This window comes from Mustela putorius, unplaced genomic scaffold (assembly GCF_011764305.1).
Source record: "Mustela putorius furo isolate JIRA1106 unplaced genomic scaffold, ASM1176430v1.1 tig00003845_pilon_pilon_pilon, whole genome shotgun sequence".
Classification (NCBI taxonomy): Eukaryota; Metazoa; Chordata; class Mammalia; order Carnivora; family Mustelidae; genus Mustela; species Mustela putorius.
The window spans coordinates 65774048-65795700 of NW_025421998.1; the positions used below are offsets into that span (position 1 = coordinate 65774048).

At 40.2% G+C, this 21653-nt stretch overlaps 1 protein-coding gene across 4 annotated transcripts in view; it reads right to left on the reverse strand.

Annotated features, from left to right (window-relative positions):
* The window catches only part of AOAH (acyloxyacyl hydrolase), a 167379-nt gene that overhangs the window by 112922 nt on the left and 32804 nt on the right, over nucleotides 1-21653 (reverse strand). For all 4 annotated transcript variants that reach the window (XM_045062878.1, XM_045062877.1, XM_004741964.3 and 1 more), the window contains 2 exons: nucleotides 19457-19523; nucleotides 11688-11787 (listed from right to left, as the gene is read on the reverse strand). In XM_045062878.1, the coding sequence (XP_044918813.1) occupies nucleotides 11688-11787; nucleotides 19457-19523 (167 nt within the window). The remainder of the gene's footprint in view (nucleotides 1-11687; nucleotides 11788-19456; nucleotides 19524-21653) is intronic.

Below are 21653 nucleotides of genomic sequence, written 5' to 3' on the forward strand. Positions count from 1 at the left end.
CCCTGGGCACAAAACCTGTGCTTTTAACCCTGCTCTGGGAGTTGTTAATAGGTGTGCTAGAAAAGAAAACTGTTGTTGTTTTAAGTTGAAGAAGCTGGGGAAATTCGCGAACTAAATGCTCCTCTGAGAGAGCCCTAACACACATTAACATATTTAAGGCTTTCAGCCACTTTGTGTTAAGACGCACTAGTTAGGAAAGCATTTCCAAATATTCAAATCTTTCAGCCAAAGCGTAGTGTACCGTATTGTCTATGATGGGGAAACACGTAAAGAACACAGTGAACGGGGAATGCTCCAGAACTCGGGATCATTTCTCCTGACATTTTAGGAGTATTGGTGAATTGGACAAGACACATTCATTAATTGGGCCTTCTCAGGTTTTGTGATGTTAAATAATTAAATCCTGGTACACTCAGGAGTGAAGGAAGTAAAGAGAAATAGTATTTTTAGGCACGAGTTTCTACGGTGAACAATTTTTAGCAATTGCGTTCTCTACTATCAATTATAGCAGCAGGTAGATTTAAAAATTATAGAAAGTGCCTTTTGTTCACTTCACAGTCCTGACAACAGTGACAGGTACCCACAAAGGAGAAAGCCCCTTGGGAAGTGAAATGATTTTAGACACAAGATTTTTATTGTTAAAGAGCAGGCACGTACACGAGAGGGTTTGAGGGTGGGGGGATTTCACTGATCTACTTGGATCTTCTCTAGAAGTTTATTAGGACAGGTTTTTTTCCCCACACCCCCACACTTAATGGTGTAAGTTGATCCAAAAACGGAGCAAGATTTGAGAGATGCTATCTCCAAAGACTTGACCACCAGAGGCAGTAAGCACAGGACACTTCTAATGTAAGGCAGACTAGAAGAGCCAAGGGAAGGGAGGAAAAGCCCTTTGAGGTGATTTCTATTAAGTAGAAAGACAGAGGTGGGAAGCGCCTCTACTTGTAAGATTTTATGAAATCCTGGCATGTCTGGCCTTTGGGTGGGCTCTGCTCATCTGTTATTGTATCTCTATTCCACTGTATCCTACAGTGGTGATTTTCCAATATGTAGGATGAAGTCTACCAAAGCCCAGTTTGATTTCCATGATTTCCATGTACCAACGAGGCCCAGCTCTAAAGGGCATTTATGACTCTTAGCTGTGTGGAAAAAATGAAGTCAGTTCATGCCACCTTCTTCTTCCAGGAACATGAAGGAAGCGAGGGGGGGAGGGAGGAAAGGAAGGACAGAAATACGAAAGAAAAAAGCCATTATCTTCAAATGTATTCCCTTTTTATCACTGAATAGCTCTTCTTCATAGGTATTTTACCGTTAGCTACATTTTCTTCTTTCCTTCTCCGGGGCTACTTCTGCATTGTAGAGCTATTAGTATCATTAATATATTTAATCATACTATCCTTATTCTACTCCCCAGACAGCATCTTTTAAAAAAAGCATTGTTTTATACAGCACTACTCACATTCCGCTCTTCTGACATTGTCATCCATCGAGATTCCCACCATCACTGCATACATACAGCGTTCTTCGATGCTTCCAGGTCTGTACCAGGCATTGTATATGCTGTAGCTCTTCACCTTATACTGACAGCAGTGGCGTGGGGGTGGGGATTAACAGTTCTTAATCCTGCTTTAGAGACGAGAAGTCCAAGAGCCAGCGCTGGAATTCTCCAAGGCTTCACAACCAACATTCTTCAGCTATATTTTGACCGTTTCTTCCCTAGAGTCTGCGTGCACAGAAGTTCTCCAGTGCTAGACTCTATGGGCTGTTCTTATTACAGGTTATTGTCCTACTTTTTAAACACACAGTTTCTGGCAAATAAGTGGGTTAGTTAGATGGTAAATGTGGTTTGGTCATTGGGTTGTTTAGACCAACTGTTTTGCAACATAATATTCTATTTGTTGTCACTGTTGTTATGATCTATTATTATTCCGTTTGCATTCAGGTTGCTAGATCAGTCTTGTCCAATGTTTCACAATTAACCTGTGTTAGTTTCCTATTGTGGCTGTAACAGATTATCACATAGTGGCTTCAAACAACACCAATTTGTTATGTCACAGTTCCAGAGGAGGTCAGAAGTCTAAAATGAGTCTTAGGAGGCTAAAACCAGGTTTCAGCTGGGCTAACAGTTGTAGTCCCGGGGGAATATCCATTTCTTGCCTCTTTGGTGTTTCATGGCTGTATACACCCCTTGGCTGATGGCCTCCTCAGTCCATCTCTGTTGCCGTATCTTCTTCTCACATTCGGATCCTCTTGCCTCTCTCTTATAAGGACCCCTTTGGATTACATGGGGCTCATCCAGATGATCCAGGAGAGTTTCCCCATCCACAAATGCCCCGCAAAGTCCCTTTTCCATATAAGGTAACATTCACAGGTTCTGGGGATAAGATGTGGACCTCTTTGGGTCCACTGCTCATTCAACAAGTATTTATTGAGGGATTAATAAGTGCAGTGAATTGTGCTGGGCTCTGGGGAAATCACACATAACAGCATGTGCCTGGGGGATACAACAGCTGGGTTATCTGTTGCCATGGAATTTATACCTTAACAGAAGGAGCAGATGTTAAATAATAATTGTATAATTATTTAGCTTATTGTGCAATTGTTAATTATAATTGTAATACGTTCTGGAAGGAAGGGGTCTGATGAAAGGCAAGGAAGTCTGGGCACCAGGAAAAGCTTCTTTGAGGAAATGACTTCAGAACTGAGTTCCGATGTGGCTGACTATTTAGGTGAAGAAAAGGGCCAAGAGTGGATATTGGGAGACCATTGATTAAAACTTTAGGGAAGCCTGGCTGGCTCAGATGATTAAGCGTCTGCCTTAGCTCAGGTCATGATTCCAGGGTCCTGGGATCGAGTCCTATATCAGGCTCCTTGCAGTGGGGAGCCTGTTTCTCCCTCTCCCACTCCCCCGCTAGTGTTCCCTTTCTTGCTGTGTCTGTGTCAAATAAATAAAGAATTTTTTTTTTTTTTTAAAGTCAGAATTTGGGGATGCCTGGGTGGCTCAGTCATTAAGTGGCTGCCTTCAGTTCAGGTCATGATCCCAGGGTCCTTGGATGGAGGCCTGCATCAGGCTCCCTGCTCAGCGGGAAGCCTGCTTCTCCCACTCTCACTCCCCCTGCTTGTGTTCCCTCTCTCGCTGTGTCTCTGTCTGTCAAATAATAAATAAAATCTTAAAAAATAAAAAAAATTAAAAAAAGTCAGAATTTGAAGTATCTTTTGAACTGTTCAAATTCACTAGAGTCATTAGCTTTTCTTGAGCTAAGGAAAGAAAAGAGCATATTATCAAGAAAAAAACAGTTATTTTTTTAAACTTTTCTAAAGTAGGCAAGAAACATTTTTAAATCTTGAATGCCATATAAGTACATTTCTTGGAATCATTTGATTTCTTCTACTTAGCAGAAAGGGTAACTTAAATTTGCATTATTACTGCTGTATTTTGAAGCTTTTAAAGATCATATGAGTTTAATCACCTCCAAATTTGTCTTTAAACAAGTCTAAGTAGATAAATTCTCTAAGATTCCAAATATGGGCTTACACCAAAATAGAGGATGGTATCTCTGTCAAGATACCTCAAAATACCCAGAGAAAAGACTGAACAGTAGTCTGTATATCTGAGTATGGGGCTTAATGTTTTCCTCAGTTCTGTTAGCGTTTTAAGCCTTCAAGTCTTCAGGGAGCAATTTAATGTAGTAGTCTCTGATATTTAAAACCTTTCTGTTTCTTCAATAATTTCTTGTCTAATGACCTTCAAAGAGTTTTGCAAAGGCAAAATACATAAGAGATAGTTGGCCTCTCATTTAATTTTCACTCTTTTTGTTATGAGAAGAAGATTGGTATCCCCCTTAAATTTTTGGTCCTTTGATCTTCTTTCTCTGTGAACTAATTGTTTGTGACCTTTGCTCATTTTTCCTTTCTTTTTGATTTTATAAAAGCTCTTTGAATTGTGGAAAAATAATTCGTTGTGTGGCATATTACAAAAATATTCTCCCCATTTACTGTTTTTTGTGTACAGCAGGTTTTTTTTTTTTTTTAATCAGTCAGATGTATTCATATCTCCCTTTATGACTTCTGTATCACAAATCACAATTAAAGTTGCTCGGATTTTTCTTCTTTTAAGGTTTCATTTTTAATGATTCAAACTTTAACTTATTGGGATTTATCTGGCTGTAAGAAATAGATAAACGTTTAGTTTAAATTTTATTTCCAAATGGCTAGTCTTTAGTTCCATCCATTTATTGAATAAGCCAGTGTTGTACCACTGATTTGAAATGCTGCTTTTATCAAAAACAAGAGTCTCCAATGCACCTGGGTTTATTTTTAGGCAGTATACTCTGTTTCCTTTTCAGCTGACTTTGCACATCTAGAAGGCTATATCGCCCTGTCATTTATCTCATTGTTCAACAGTTCCCGAGATGTTTAAATAGGAACTTTACAAACATTGTCAAATAACTACACAACCAGCAACTTAATTTGGATTTTGATTTCCCACCTGTAAAATTAGGATAACAGAATAAGCTTGCAGTTGTGTGGAAGGACTTTAAATGCTGTATGACAAGTACATAGGCCAGCTTTTGGTACAGGTATAACAACTCAAATTGTGTTTGCCATCGCCTTTTATCATTCATCCCTAATGTGTGCCTGTCACACAAAAGGAGCCTAGAAAAGGTCTATTGTGGGAATAAAAGAATGACTGTCTCTGCCTTAAAAGCCTATCAATTTCACCCAAGACACTTCTGACCCTAGTGCCATTTCTGGTCCCGGTTAATAAAGATATGGTTACCTTCTAGGGACAAACATGGATTTATAAAATGGGAAACTTTATTAACTCTTCCAGAGTATTGAGGTAGTACACAAAAAAATGGTCCAAAATTGTAGGTTATTCTTCCTGGAATGTATGTTCCCATCACAAGTAACACCTGATTTTTTTAATAGTTTGTCAAGTCACAACTGAAGATCAGCCATCATTCAAGAAGGAAATTTCCTTAACCTGAAACTCTGATGATCACAAAAATGGGTATTATGTAATGATTTGTTTGCCCCTAAGCTTGGATATGGGAGAAAAGTCACATACTGTACAGAGTTAGGGTGGAAAAAGGGGAAGAGCAAATACGAGTTGGAGGGGTTGACCAGATGACCAAAGAGGAAGAGAGGCTTCTATTTAGTTTAGGTTGGAGCTACTATTTTGCTAGAATTGTCCATGACAGTAACCACGGAGGCTCCAGTGTAGTGATGATGACAGAGGAAGTAATTTTTTTCTTCCATGTTTGAATACAGATTCTGTTTAATGGAGAGCCCTGAATTCATTTTTATTTTCTCATAAAAAAGACAAGTCATCATTACAATGTTGGGAGGACAAAGGTGGACTTTAGAGACTCGGGTCTTATTAAACAGAGATGGAGTAGAGAAATGTACCCCCATACACACACACACCATATTGGACCTTGGGGGAAGATTAGCTCGCACATCTGAAAGCATTGTGCACAGAGCTCAGCTCATCCTTCGGAACAGAAGGGCCCAACTGACGGTCCAGAACAAAATGTAGTGATTCATGCATTTTAGAAAATGTTCAATTTCCTGTCCACTTGTAATTTTTCCTGAACTTTACTACCTGAGATATTTGAAGAGATGCTAGATATTTTTTTTCACACTTACTGTTTAAAAAACGAAAGTAAGTTCCTGAGATCAGCTTATTTATCTCTCAGCTGAACAGCAAGAATTTGTTGCGTGACATTTTCTCATAAAAAGAGTACAAACTTATTCCTTCCCAAGCCTTTTTATGTCAGCTTTGTGGTAATTTGGGTCCCAAGAAAGCATGAGTTCCCTGTGTATGCATACACTCCCACACACTCAGCCTTGGAGAGCTTCGGGTTCCTGTAGCAATCAGACTCACTCAGGAAAAGCCATTTCAAATTCTGGATTGCTTTCCTCAGGCAACGGGTCCCCTCACAGCAGTTTACTATTTTTCTGAAATACTTTTCAAAATTGGTATTAATATGGTACCTGCATTAGAATCACCATTTATGTAAGATGAGATAAGAAGATGAAGACAAATGAGAAATAACTGGGAAGTTCTTCATAGCTCAAGGATGACCTCAATGCTAGACTAAGATGACTTAAAAGAAGATCGTCATTTCATTTCATATTTAACCCCCATTATACTTTATTTTATGTAGTGCTTCTTTGAAGTAATTTTTATTTTTATTTTTTTAAAGATTGTATTTATTTATTTGACAGATAAAAATCACAAGTAGGCAGAGAGGCAAGCAGAGAGAGAAGGGGAGGCAGATTCCCCACTGAGCAGAGAGCCCGATATGGGGTTTGATCCCAGGACCCTGAGATCATGACCTGAGCTGAAGATAGAGGCTTTAACCCACTGAGCCACCCATGCGCCCCAATTTTTATTTTTATATTAGAATACATTTAATGTATATTTCAGTATATTTGCATTTTACTTCTCTTTTATGAACTTTTGTATTTGAGATGTATTAAATAGTCTGTTTTACTGATTTCAAGTACTTAAAATTTGTTACGTGAAATAAATACCAAAACATGCTGAATTTTCACTCCAGAATTTGAATGACTCTTTAGTTTAGCACTGGAAGCCCTTCCAATCTGCCCCTTGTCTCCATTTCCTGCCTCCCTTGCTCTCTGCCTCATCCAGTGATAAATATGTCTATGTTTCCTTTCCTATATAGAACTCACATCTGGCTACCTTTTTCCTTTGCTTAAGGCCCCTTCTCCTACCTGTGATGTTTACACTGAATAAGCACAACTGGTAGAATAGGCTCTTAGAGCAAATTCATTCTCCACTCCCCCCTCCCTCTGCCTCTCAGCCCTTTAAATGGGTTGGAGGCCCCAGGGAAATGAGGAGAATCTATCTGCAGTAGAGCACATGCTCTGAATATAATTCTCTTTTAATGTGGATCAAAGTGGTGTCAAGTAGGTCTTGACTATGCCTTTGAGATGTCTGTGAATGTAGCATGTCCCTGCAGCTCGGGGGTGGTTAGGAAGGGCATCTGTTCCAAGTTACAGGGTGTGCCCAGAGGGAGCCGCATAAAGCCAGGGAGGCTCCACTCCTGGCCCGATGGGTGCTCTCTAGCACTGATCTAATAAAGACATAGTACACGTGGAAGAACCACATTCAATTTTCAGGGTCAGAGTGCTGCTCGGGCACATGCGTGCACATCTGCAAGAGTGCACGTGCACACGCATTCACGCAGCAGGTGCTGCCTAGTTTTGGGTGCAAATGAGATCGGAGTGGGGTATAAACAATACCCTCAAAGTCAGTAACAAAAAACCACCTGGGTGGTCTTTACAAGGCAGTCTGCAATTTTCTTCTTTCTTTTCCTTTCCTATTCTGTCTCGTCCTCCTTCCCCAGCTGGTGCCGACTGAACACTGTAGACTGTTTCTTGCTTCAGTTAATCATGGATGACGCTCTGTCATTCTGAGCACACAACAGGTAAGGATATGACCTGCAGCTAAAAGATGGGCAAAAAGTGGGCTTGGAATGTCAACTGCGCCGTAGATGATGACTAGGCAGTTTCTTCAGGTCCCTAAATGTGCTTCCACTTTTACTTCTGTTCCTACTGCGGTCAGACCCCATTGCTCCGCACTTCTGGGTGCTGCCCACCAGAGTCCTGGAGCAGAAGGACCCGCTTCTTCTCTCCACCCTGCAGCATGCATTTCACAGGGGCAATGGCTCGTGTCATGTTATTTGTATTTCACCAGAATCGGAAACACAAGCAAAGCAGGACACTGAGGGTGTAGAGTCCCATTTGTGAGGAATTACTGACCCAGGATCGGTGGTTCAATTATAGAAGTAACCATAACCCCGGTACTAGCAAGTGGCCTAGAGCACAGTGGGGTAGAACTTGGGCTGAACTTTAAAAGACCTGGGGCTGAATCCTCTCATTGCCACTCACTAGCTTTGTAATCTCTTAACTTCTCCTTGTCTCAATTTCTTCTCACATAAAATAACCCCCGCCCCCTGGGAGCACTGTTACATGAGATCGCACATGTCAAGGGCAGTGCTGGCATATCATCCGGACACCAAACACGTGCCTGGCACAATGGAGACAACAAAGATGGCAAGACACAGACTTGTCATCTTGATAAGCTTACATCTTAATAAGAAAATCTGTGTAAACTTAATATTTTAATATCGCTGTGCTATACTTTCCTCACCTATAACATGTGAACAACAACAGTACCTATTCATAAGATTAAATGATTCATGTACATAAAGCATTTAGAACAACACCCGCACATAATAACACTTCAAAGGGTATTTAAGATGTTAGTGGAGAACAGAGTTAATATTTTGCGGAGAGGATTAGGAATTATCCTGCAGAGAAAGTGACAGAGACGTGAGCTCAAAGGATGGGCCTGGTAATGACAGGGCATCCTTGATGGAAGGAATGATTGAGAACAAGGGCGCAGAGGTGGGAAGATTAAGGTGAGCTCAAGGAAGAGCCAATCACTCTATTTTGGCTGCAGCAGGTAGGTAGATAGGTAGGTAATTTTAGTATGTAGGTAATTCTACCCACTAATTCACATCTGCTTTGTAGGTGTGCCACAAGTAGAACCATGGAAGTCCAGGAAGGCTTTTTGAGAATCCTGAAATGCTAAGTGAAAATGTATACCTAACTGGGTAGGCAATATAGAGATCATAAGCCGGGCACAGAGACAGGCACTGGGAAAACTAATGTGTCCATGAAATAAGGAAAATCAGAATTTCCATCAGCGATGCAAAGGATAAGCTAGAGGCACTTTATTCATTCAACAAATATGTCTTTGTTATCTGTGAGGCAACCTAGGCATTGGGTGTACAGTGGCGACCAAGGCCAAGTCCTCCGGGAGGTGACAGCATAGTGGGAGAGATGGACAGACAATCACCCAGTTCTATCATTTAAAACAAGGCAGGTTCTGTGGAGGGACCTACAAGAGCTTCAACAAGACGGGTATATAGGATGAGTCAGGGATGCACTCCCTGAAGAAGCAACACATGAGCTGAGATCTGAAGCATGAGGGAGAAACTGATTTCCACATCAAGGCACTGAGGTGGAGTTCAAGATCAAATTTACCTTACAGAAGGGCCTTTCTGGCATTAATGTGGAGAATTTTTTGGGAAGCAGGCAAGAGCAGAATTTGGTTGGACTAACTGGGAAGATAGAGCAGGAGTGACACAAAGGATGATTGTGGGAATCCTTCATGTGGTGTCACACACACAAAACACAATGACCCTCCCAGGCAAAAGAAGCCAGACGTGGAGAAGACCATGTTGTATGATTCCATCTATATGACATTCAAGAACAGAACTTTATATGCATGAACTAATCTGTGGTGATAGACTTTAGAACAGTGGCTATACTGAGGGGTAGGTATTGACTGGGTGAGTCATGGAGGAGGCTGTTCTGACAACAGACTGGAAATTATTTACATCTTCAGTAGGTAGGTAATTCTACCCACTAATTCACATCTGCTTTGCAGGTGTGCCACAGCAATGAAAAGAAGGTCTGAAATATACCATTAAAAAAATACATGCTCAAAGTGTAATGTTAAGGGGGCAGAGTAGGGTAAGAATTACACGTTATAGTAACTCTCAAAAAAATCAATATAATAGCAATTAATTTAAAAATTAAAAAGAAAACATCCAAGATTTTGACATTGGTTGTTTGTGGTGGTGGGAATTCAGCAGACTGATGCAAAGAGACAACCTGGGGAGGATTTTCGGAAACATTGACAATGGATAAGAGATTAACCAACTGCTCTCAGCAGGCTAGGGATACGAATCGCAGTTCTGTTCTTTCCTAAGGGAATGACCTTCAGCAAGTTACATAACCCCTTTACCCCAGTTTCTGTGACATTAAAAAAGGGCTCATAATGAACAATGGTGCCTCCATCCTAGAGTTATCCGGGGAACTAAATAAGGTGACGGGTAAGCACAGCATCATATAGGACAGTGAGTCCTCAGTAAGTATCAGTTGTTGCTGTTAAAGAAATCTTGGAGGCGGAAGAGAGGGAAGCTGTTCATGTTTGCACCACCTGCCCGTCTTGTTTGGGGCACTTGCAGGGAGGGAGGCTGGTGATGGGGATTTGAGGAGGTGGGTGAAGGTCCAGAACAGCAACTAGGGGAATGTCAAGGTGAGCAGGGAGCATGGCCTGAACATTTCTAGGGTGAAATCTTCCCACCTGCTCCGAGCCAGCTAGGACGGCTGGAGCCATTCTGAGTGAGGAACTACAAAGGGTGTCATGACGGGCAGACAAGGAAATGGTATTCTGAGTATAAACTGCACAGGGTAAGAAAATAAAGAAATGTCATTTTACATGGGAAAGTTTAAAGTTGAACATTTTGTGACTATATATAACTGTGAGTGTGATGTATATATAACGTGATGTTATTTAAGGAAATGACAAAAAACCCCTATCACCTGCCTTTATACATAGAGACACGTTTCCTCTGTGCATTATCAAATAGTGAATTATTATGACACCATATTCACATGCTATTGGAACATATGAAAAAGAAATTTTTTTAATTAAAAATGCCTATCCCTTCTAGAAACTAGTGGATTCCAAAGCTTCTCAGGTAGATTTCGAGGACATGTAATTGGCACGTGGTCAGTCACTTAGGAAGCATGAGATGTGCTCATACTGTAGGTATTTGCACCTTTTTCTTCCTTCTCCAGGGGACAGGCTGATGATGTTTAAGGCTGTCAGTCGGCAGCATCATGTTCATTGGTTAGGCCGCAAAGTGTTAAACTGAATTTATTTCAATGAGAGTAAAAAGGAAATTACATTTGAAACAGAAACCTATTGTGTCATACACAGAAAAACTACAATTCTGGAATAGGAGGCATAGAATTTTCTTTTCTTTTATATTTTCTTTTATTTTTATAGGAAGCTTCTGAAAATTCAGTATTTTGAAGCCTAATTAGATCTAATATTATACTCTCACCCAGAATGTGAGCTGAGGATTTTCTCAACATTTGCAGTCCTGTCTACTGCATTCCAATTGAAAATTGTCCAACGTGATACAATGCACACAGGATGTTCTGAAGAGCTATCTCTGAATAATAATGATACTGATAATAGTGATACTGACTACCACTTTTATTAAGACTTCTTTACGTAGCAGGGATTGTGCTGAGCATTTGGGGTGCCTTAGCTCACTTACTTCCTACAGCAAACCTATGAAGGAGTTATTTCAGGCATTTTATTATACCCATTTTATTGGTGAGAACAGTAAAGGTCAGACCAGAGTGACCAACAGCTCAGGTTTTCCCAGGACGTGGGACTTTTAGGACTTACCCCAAGAAATTCCTGAGCAAACTGGATGAGTTTATCTTGCTATAAAAGTGACCTGCTTGATTTTTAAACGTTAGAAAGAAATTTAACCTCTTCTCTTCTTGGCTGATTAGATTTCCCACTTAATGCAAGCCCAGTTCTAGATTATAGTCTATGATAGTTAAATAGAAAAGACATTCTTTGGCAGCATGGTGGAGGGAGGGGGAAGGGTCTGAGTTAAAACTGGGCAATATTATTTGACACGATGTAGTTGAAAATGTCATCTTGCCTCTCTCTGTTCCCAAACCACTGGGCCTGCAAAGCTGACCCTCCCTTTACAACATTTTCAAAGAGCTTGCATGTCACCATAATCTGACATTCAGAGTGAAAACCCACTCACCTTGGGAAGCGGATAGAGATGACACAATGGTTGGCCGGGGTCCTGCTTACAAAACTCCAGGGTATGACACACCACATCAGCATTAATATTTGCGCTAAGCCTGGAGGGAAATGGGACAAAACAAAGGCTATTTAAGATCTCTCGGGCTTTAGGAAATAGAGCCTATTTCAAAGGAAGGTAAATCTCCAGAATGGATTCTAGCATGGTGTTTGAGTCCAGCCCCATGTAGCTGCCAGGTCATAACCATCTCCTGCCGTGTTGTTCTCTCCTCTATGTAGAAGAAGGTCCTGGGGGTGGAAAGGGGGCACAGACAGCACTGAGCTGTGGTCAGCCTCTCACATGGGCACTGTGATTCTTTTCAGGAGAAGCCACAAATAAAACTGGGAAAGGAAAAATGAATGGGGGTTATAATTTGGTGGAAATAATATTTTAAAGTTTGCTAGGACTTATAGCAAAAAATCATGTGTGATAAAGCCTTAAACACCTAAAATTATTTTTAGGCATAATCCAAATTTCTTTCCCTTTAAAATAAATACATTTCTTTTAGAATAAAATACAATAGCGTTGACTTCCCCCCACCCAAGGATGGTGCAAGGAAAGAGTTCTTCAAACATTTTGGTTTATAACTAGTTTGAAGGGGCTAAAACAAACCTTCTATATCCATTTCCTAGCTGACACTTCCCAAACCCTTCTTACCAAGAAGAATGAGAACAATGTGCTGCTTCAAATGAAGGAAGAAATAGAGTATCATTTTCCAAGTAAATCACTGATTCAAGCCCAACCCAACCCAAACCAAAACAATGAAAAGCATCCATAAATATAGGATGGTCATACCTAGAGACTAATCTCAGAAAAACAGGTCTAGATTTTCTTCTCAGCTCAAATGATCATTTAACTGTCCCCTTCACCTTATAGGGGGCAGGTTCCCGGCAACTGTGTTTGTACTCCCTATCTCTTGGCCAGTTGATTGGACCTCATTGGATGACATTGGACAAGCAGGATCAGTCAGATTCTCTCTTATGGAAATGTAGAATTAGTACTAAAGGTTTCAACTTCATTCTGGGCTGGCTGTTCCCAGAATAACAAGAGCCATCGTGACTTGGGACTGTAATGTCACCTTCTCCCATGTGGAATAGCAGTTGGAAAGCTAATCTCTAGGATGGGGTACAGGGGTGAGAATCCAGTATCTGCCGTGAGGAAACCTGGGGAGAATATGCCCATGTTCCTGGTGGCTTCCAAGTCCTGATGCCATCTCTGTCTGAGGCCTGGCAAGATGGTGTCTTAATTTTTTTGAGCCACTGAGTTAAGAGGGAAAAAGAGAGTCATTTGCTTGGCCCCAGGGCTCCTTTGTGAGAGGTGGAGGGAAAGGTAGCTTAAAGTAGAAAAGGAGGCCACATCTTCTAATTTGTGGGGCAAGCTGTATATGGCAGATAAAGTCTATTAGCAAACTAATGTCTACTAAGGGTCAGTAAATCAGGAGAGGGTAGCTGTTTTCACACATCTGTTCTCAACTTAATGGTTCATTTATTTAACTGATGACTGCTGTCTTTATGGGGGTATAATATTTAGTGGGCTCACGAGGGTGATAAATAGGGCTCTGCTTAACCTTTTTTTTTTTTTTTTTTTTTTAAACCTACAGCCAATATCCCATCTGTGGTAATCCAGGACCACTAACTAATCATATGATATCTAAGACCTATTCATTATCTCTGCAAGTAGAGCACAATTTCAAGTAAGTGAACTTGATCACTGCTGGACTGGTAATGGGGTCCCCACAGTCAGAGAGTGAGGCTGATGGTCTCTACGTTGAGGAATAGGAGTAGAGAACTAGGTATGTGGTATTCTTCCCAGAGTCCTCTAAAGTCAGAGCTTCATCATCAAAAGACTGAAAGTGAGAAACGGTCCTTCAGACAAGAATAGAAAATGCTGAGCCTCATAAATCCAGAGAAGTGTAGGACCACTAGAATTTACAAGATGGAAAGAAGTGCCAATGTGTGGCAAAGAAGTAGCATGTGTGCTCTTCACCAGCCATGGAACAGAAAGCTCAAGTGACTCATAAAATGTGAAATACTTAGGAGAGCTCCAAATTATTATTATTTTTTTTAGATTTTATTTATTTATTTGACAGACAGAGATCTCAAGTAGGCAGAGAGGCAGGCAGAGAGAGAGAGGAGGAAGCAGACTCCCCGCTGAGGGGAGAGCCCGATGTGGGGCTTCATCCCAGGATCCTGGGATCATGACCTGAGCTGAAGGCAGAGGCTTTAACCCACTGAGCCACCCAGGCACCCCAGAAATCTCCAAATTCTTAATAACCATTCCCACCCAATATTGTTTTCCTATAGCAGCAAAAAGACCAAAATAGTCACATTTTAGTTTACTTCCTTTTACTACCCTTACTGGTACAGAGGTGTACAGGAGTGAGGCATGTTGTGGGGGAGCAGGGCTGGTGGGGAAGGAGGCGTTAACACATTTGGCAGAGCTAATTAACAAGTTTAATTAGGATCACAGTAGAATGAATTCAATGAGGATGATCATCACCATAAATCAAAAGAAGGGAGCAAGGTCAGGGTTAACAGACAGTGAGAGTAACATCCTATGGCAGGGAGTAAGGACAGGACCTTCCACACATGAAAGCTCTCAAATTTAGACCTTGACATCACTTTCAAAGAAAGTTTAAATATTAATATATAGTCACAGAAATATACTCACAACATTGAAAGATCTTCCTCATGCAATTTAATAATTTTATCCCATTTCTAAACCACACCCATAGCATGTTATTAATTTATTAATTTCCCTAAATCTTGTATAGTAGTCCTCCTCTTGTCTGTGATTTTGCTTTCCATAGTTTCAGTGACCAGTGGTCAACTGTGGTCTGGAAGCTGATGATTATCCTTCTAACATATTATCTGAAGGTCAAGAATAGCACACGTACCCCAATTTTGTAGCGCAATGTCCACAATAGCCAAACTATGGAAGGAACTGAGATACCCTTCAACAGACTAATGGATAACAAAGATGAGGTACATATATACAATGGAATATTATTCAGCTGTCAGGATTAATTAAAGGATTAATAACCAGCATTTGCATTGACATGGATAGAACTGGAGGGGATTATGCTGAGTGAAATAAGTCAAACAGAGAAAGAAAATTATCATATGGTTTCACTCATATGTGGAACATAAGGAATAGCATGGAGGACCACAGGGGAAGGAAGGAAAAACCGAATGGGAAGAAATCAGAGAAGGAGACAAACCATGAGAGACTCTGGACTCTAGGAAACAAATGTAATTGCAGAAAGGAAGGGATGGGAGGGGGAGGGGTAACTGGGTGATAGTTTTTTTTTCCAATGGTTTTATTTATTTCTTTGTCAGAGGGAGAGCATAAACAGGGGAGTGGCAGGCAGAGGGAGAAGCAGGCTCCTTCTCGTGGGATCATGACCTGAGCTGAAGGCAGTTGCTTAACTGACTGAGCCACCCAGGCATCCCTGGATGATGGGTATTAAGGAAGGGCCTGTGTTGGGATGAGCACTGGGTGTTATATGCAACTAATGAATTGTTGAACACTACAACAAAAACTTGTGATGTACTATATGCTGGCTAACTGAACATAATGGAAAAAAAAAGTAGCCTAACTCTACATCACAATGCCTTGTCATTCAGCTCTCTTCACTTCAACATGTAGACATTTTATCATCTCACATCATCACAAGGGTGAGTACAGTGAAATAAATATTTTCAGAGAGAAAGAGAGACAGAGACCACATTTACATAACTTATATTACAGTGTATTGTTATAATTGTTCTATTTTATTATTTTTGTTAATTATTTCCTATGCCTAATTTATAAATTAAACTTTATCACAAGGATGTATGTATAGCAAAAAATATATATAGTTCAGTACTGTCTGGTTTCAGGCATTCACTGGGGGTCCTTGGAATGTACCCCCCTCTGGATAAGGGAGTACTGCTGTAATTATCTTGTGAATGGCACAGATATTGCTTTGTATTTTGGGTGTCTAAATAATACATTAATTACATTTAAGGTGTACTATGTTATAAACCCTGTTACACATTTTCTTCTAAAAAATGTTAGTAGTTTAGGCGTCTCCTGATCTCTGAGAGTTCCTAGGTTTGGAATACAAGGGCTTGAGATTTAGAGGCAAGCATAAATAAATCCCAGGAAGCAAGGTGAGATGTACAGAAGACAAGCATCAGCCTTGCTATGGCAACAAATGGCACGATGGAAATCAAAACCAAGTAGCGGAGGTCCTGGTACTGGCTAAGATTGGCTGCTCCTGGAAGTAGCCCCTCCCTGCACAACCCAGGCTCTTGGAGGAATGTCTGAATGCTCAGGTGTCCCATTTCCCAAAAACATCCTGTGGCTTGACAATGGGCAGGAAATGTAATTGCTAAATAATTAGTTCATGAATCATTGAGAATTGACTGGTATCAAATAATGAGGAGGGATGCCCTCTGGGTTAAGAAACACATTTAATACTGGAAGCCTGAAATTCAGGTAGAACTAAATCATAAGGTTGTCATTTTCAGCATCTATAACAACCCAAAACTATATGTGATTGATTAAAACAAGTTGTAAGAAGGGCACACACTAAGAGAAGAAATGTCTATCAGCAAACAACTAATATGAGTACTGGAAAATTACTCACAAATCAAACTAATGGTGGACTGAGCCATGAAGAGCGATGATTTACTACATTTGACTTTCTTCAAGTGGCCCAGCCCATACTAACGAGAATTTGTCATCTTAGTACTTTGAGTCATCTCACAGGGAAAAATGTCCTCCCCTCTCCGACACCTACTCAGGGTGTGTTCCTCTTTTGTGGTTTGCTGGCACCATTCTTCTCTATCACCTTGTGTTCATTTGTTGTCATTTGAGGTGGGGATTGTCCCTTGTACAGTTCACATCTGCAGTACCTAGTATAGTGTCTGTCTGTCCTTTCTGATCCTTGTGCTTAAATGTCTCCTGCACTTGCCACTCTCCAGGCAGCTACAGAAGAGCAATGGGTTTCTCCACCAACCCATGCCACAGCCCTTTTGTTCCCAGCACACGTGGCAGCTAATCTCTGGCTCCCCCTTTTGGGTATCCGTATGCCCTGCCCTCTTTAGATTCTGTGACTTTTTCCCACCTACCTTTCTGGTTCCCTGATCTAGGCCCAGCAGAACCTCTGTGGTCAAGCTGACATTTCCCCCAGAGCACTTGGCTTATACTAGGTATATAAGCAGATTCAATGAATAGGTTAAAAAGTTTTTCTTTTTCTCATTTAATATGTTCAACCTATTTCTTTGGGACAGTCTAGTCATAGCTCATAGCTCATCTGTAGTGATACTTCTGTTCTTTTAAAATAATTAATTAAACAAGCATTTGTGGAAGGCCCTCAATATATATTGAAGACTCAAATATAGCACCAAGCCCTGAAGATTCAAAGCCTTCTCTTTCTTCCTCTCCTTCCCTCCCTCCCTCCCTCCCTTTCCTTCCTCCCTCCCTTTCCTTCCTTCCTTTTTTCCTTCCTTCCTTCCACATATTCAGCATTTTGCTCTCATAAGGCTTTCAATCTAGTTAGCGACTCAGAAAAGTCCACACTTTTACACAAAGGTGGGGTAAATGCTGTGCCTGGGGTTTGCATGGGGTCCTAGGTGTGAGTGAGAGAGAAAGAAAAAGAGAGAGAGAGAGAGAGAGAGAGAGTGTGTGTGTGTGTGTGTGTGTGTGGTGGTCGTGGTGGCAGCAGTTGACATGTCTATCTTAGTCTGCAGAGGGTCAAGAAAGCTTCCACAGGAAGTGACCCAGGAGCTGAGGTCTAAAGAAGTAGAATTTGTCTGGGGTAGGGGTTTCGGATGCATCGAGCAGGGCAAATGTCCCGAGGCCAAAACATTTGGTGTGTGTGTGGAGAATTACAAGTGGTTTGGAGTATGGAAGGGATAAATCTGAAAACGTCCTCAGGGACTGATTTATAAATAGCCCTGTGTATGTCACTAAGGAATCCTGCAAATGGCATGAATATTGAAGAATTTCATGTTTGTGCCATATTAGTTTGGCATTTAAAAGATATTGGCCAGCTAGAATGTGGACTGTCAGCTTGCAGGCCAATGGGCAGACCTAGAAGCCTAGAATCCAGTTAGGAGACAGGGACAGTAATAGAAGTATGAGTTAAAAAGAAAGTGTTCCTGCCTTCCAAATACTCACAGTCTGGGGTCATTAGAAATCATTTACTATAACAAAGTGAGGTACATATTGATAGAGGCAGGTGCAGAGCATGACGAAGCACTCATGACCACTGTGGACTGTATGATTTTCAGTTCCTCTTGTCCTTAATATTCTGCCATTCTAGGCTACCTAGCTGTGGGGAATGATGCTTTCAAGACTCTCTGCTTTGAGTCTTATGGCATATAAAAGAGGAATCACATAAGAATATTCATCATATCATTCACAAGACAGAAAACCAGTAAACAACCCAAAAACCCATGATTGGAAGAGTGAAGGAACTGACTTTTGTAGAGGCACAATATTCTATATAGTCAGAGGGAATGAGCTACAGCAACAACACTAGGTTATGTTATGGATGAAACTTAGACATATAAATCTAAGTGGTAAGTCCCAGAAGATTATATACATTGTGTTACCCACTTCATAAATTAAAGAAATAACTAATATATGGTTTAAAGCAATATATATATATATAATAAATGTAGTAAAATTCTAATTATTTTATGTAATTATATTATCATTAATTATAATGATTAATCATTAAGCTATTAATCCAATAATATTTGATTAAGATTAATTTTCTATATTTTATTGACATATTTCTTATATACTAATTATTGATATTGCATATATTTGTATATTACATATATTTATATTTATTGTTATTTATAAATATATTACATATATTTATTAGCATAAATAAATATATATAAATTTAATATAATACATATTAACGTAAGTATTTATACACATATACGAAAACTACAAAAAAAAGAAAGCAAGAGAAAGATGAACATGGAGATTATCACTTGGAAGGAGAAAAGCATGAGAATGACAGAGGAACTGGACTGTTAGAGTAAATTATAACTAAGGTCCTAGACTTAGTTTTTTGGGTGGTGGGTTTGGAAGCTAATTACATTATTCAAAGTAACTAAATCATAAATGTAAGAAAGCCATGTATGGATCCCTGATGAAAAAATGCCATGAATAGGAAGGAAAATCATTTATCTGATTCAGTGCACCTGAGCTCAAAATAGAAAGAAACATAAGAGACAGAAGGAAACAGACTGATGATAATGACATGCATGCGGGAACCTGAGAGGCATGGGCTGGGGCTAGGGAAATGGAAAGGGCCAGGAAACCCACGAGGAAGGAGAGAGAAGAGCCTAGGAAGAACACAGCCTGGGACCGGAGCAGGAAGAGAAGGAAAGGGTGGGGCTCCTTGGGGAGCTCAGGAGAAAGGGTTAAATGCTTAGGTCCAGACAGTAGGATCTGGTTACTTGTTGGTAAAATTCCTTCTGAGATGCTCTTGAAGAGAAATCGAGCTAGGTGCCACACTGTAATTCAAGGGGAGTCTTTGCCTCGAGTGACAACCGATCTGAGTCAGGTCTGAATGCTCCACTACTAACAAGAACAGGAACACAGCTCAAGCCCTTGTTCTGTGAATACATCCTGCTGGAAGTGGAACCAGCTGCCTGGCAGCTTTCCTGTTGCCCCCATGTCCCAACACCGGACCCAGGTTACTGTGCCGGCATACTCACAGTTTTATGAGGTCCGGTCCAAACATTCTTATCACTAAATAGCAGGTCGTCTTCAAGAACAGCTTTTCTAAGAAGAAATAAAGAAGGGGAAATAGATTATTTCTTATTCTGATGAATTTAACACATGAGTTAAAAATAATCATCTTTACTAGGAACTGATGCTGAATGATTAATTTAGCATTAATTCAAGTGATTAATTATAAGGGTTTAGAAAAATGTTACAGTTAATGTATTCATTAAAACCTCATTTTAGGATTATGTGAATGCCACTTTATTTACCGTGCATGATAAAGATCACCAGTTTATTATAAAAATACAGTTACATTTTTGGGTTTTATTTTCTTTTGTACAGCAAGGAACATCTGAATGTTGATGAAGTTCTCCTTTGTTGAAATAAAAGAAACAGGACTCACATTGAAGTAAGCAAGCTGAAATATAGCTTTGTTAAAAATACACTTCTTTTGTGTTCATTCAGGGAAAAAAAGATTGCATTTAGGCTATTTGGTTTTGGGTGTTGGTATTCCAGAGACAGGAGACTGTCAAGATCCCTGCACTGCTATCTACCCCAGAGAACACACAGACCCCCGACCCCCACCAACACACACACACATAAACAAAGCAATCTCCTTCCTCTCCACTGTGACAGTACAGGGATGCCTTGTGGATTGATTTGCACAATAAAACCTATGAACTCTCTGGACCGGTTTTTCCAGTTTGTGACTCCACTGTGAAACCCTGGGAATTAGAACCTTAGCACAATTAGGACAGATGGGCTATCCTGGGAAAAGATGGGAATCTCTCCCTGATGAGAATCTTGTCATGCTTAACTCAAACGGGGCTACACACACCTTGCCTGGAGGGCAGGTAGTGAAAGAACAGCATAAATATTCGGAACTCTTGCCAGTAGTTCATTTTTACTCAGTAGTAAATAATGTAAATAGTATTTTTGTATTCCAATAGATCTATCCATAGGACTTTTTTTTTCCTACAATAAAGCATGAACTTCAAACACACTATGCTTTGGGAGTAGGAACTTAAAACCATATCCCCACACTGACCTTCCAGAAATGAAAAGAACCATCGGGGAATACTATGACATGTGATGACAGCAAATTAGATAACTAGAGGAGATGAACAAATTCCAAGGAAGACAGGATGTCAAAACTGACTCAAGAATAAATAGACAATCTGGATAGATGTATAACAAGAGATTGAATTAGTAATCAAACGCTTCCCCCAAAGAAGAGCCCAGAATCAGGTGGCTTCACTGGGGAATGGTATCAAACACTTAGGGAAAGATTTTCTGAATTGATTTTCTCCAAAGAAGATGTATGAATGGCCAATAAGCACACGCTCAACCTTTTTAGATATTCAGGAAATGCAAATCAAAACCACAGAAAGATACCACTTCACACCCACTATGATATGCTGTAATAAACACAACAGATTAGCAGGTACTGATGTGGAGAAATTAGAATCTTCATACACTGCAGGTGGGAACAGAATACGGTGCAGCCACTTTGGTTAATGGCCTTATAGTTAGTTCCTCACATGGTTCAACATAGAGTTGCCGTAAGATCCAACAAGTACACTTATAGGTATATACCCAAAAGAATAAAAAATATACATCCACACAAAAATGTGTACATGAATGTTCATAGTGGCATCCTTTAAAATAGCTGAGAAGTGGAAACAACTCAACCCTAATGTCCATTCACAAATGAATGAATGAACTAAGTGGGTTATATACATACAATAGAATGTTATTCAGTTATGAAGAGTAATTAAACTCTGCTCCGTGCCACAACATGGACGGTAAAACCATTATGCTAAGTGAAAAAGATGTAATTGTATTTATATGAAATATACAGAAGAAGCGAATGCGTGGAGGGAGAGAATAGACTCGTGGTTGTTTGGGTCTCTTGAGGATAAATATTTGGGGTGGTGAAGCTTAGAGGTGCTAGGGTCCTTTTCGATATAATGAAAATGTTCTAAAGTTTGTGGTGATGAAAAAGGAGAATTTCAGACCAATATCCCTGATGGATATGGATGCTAAGATTCTCAACAAGATCCTGGCTAATAGGATCCAATAGCACATTAAAAAGATTATCCACCACGACCAGGTGGGAATTATCTCTGGGTTGCAAGGATGTTTCAATATTCGCAAATCAATCAATGTCATAGAACAAATCAATAA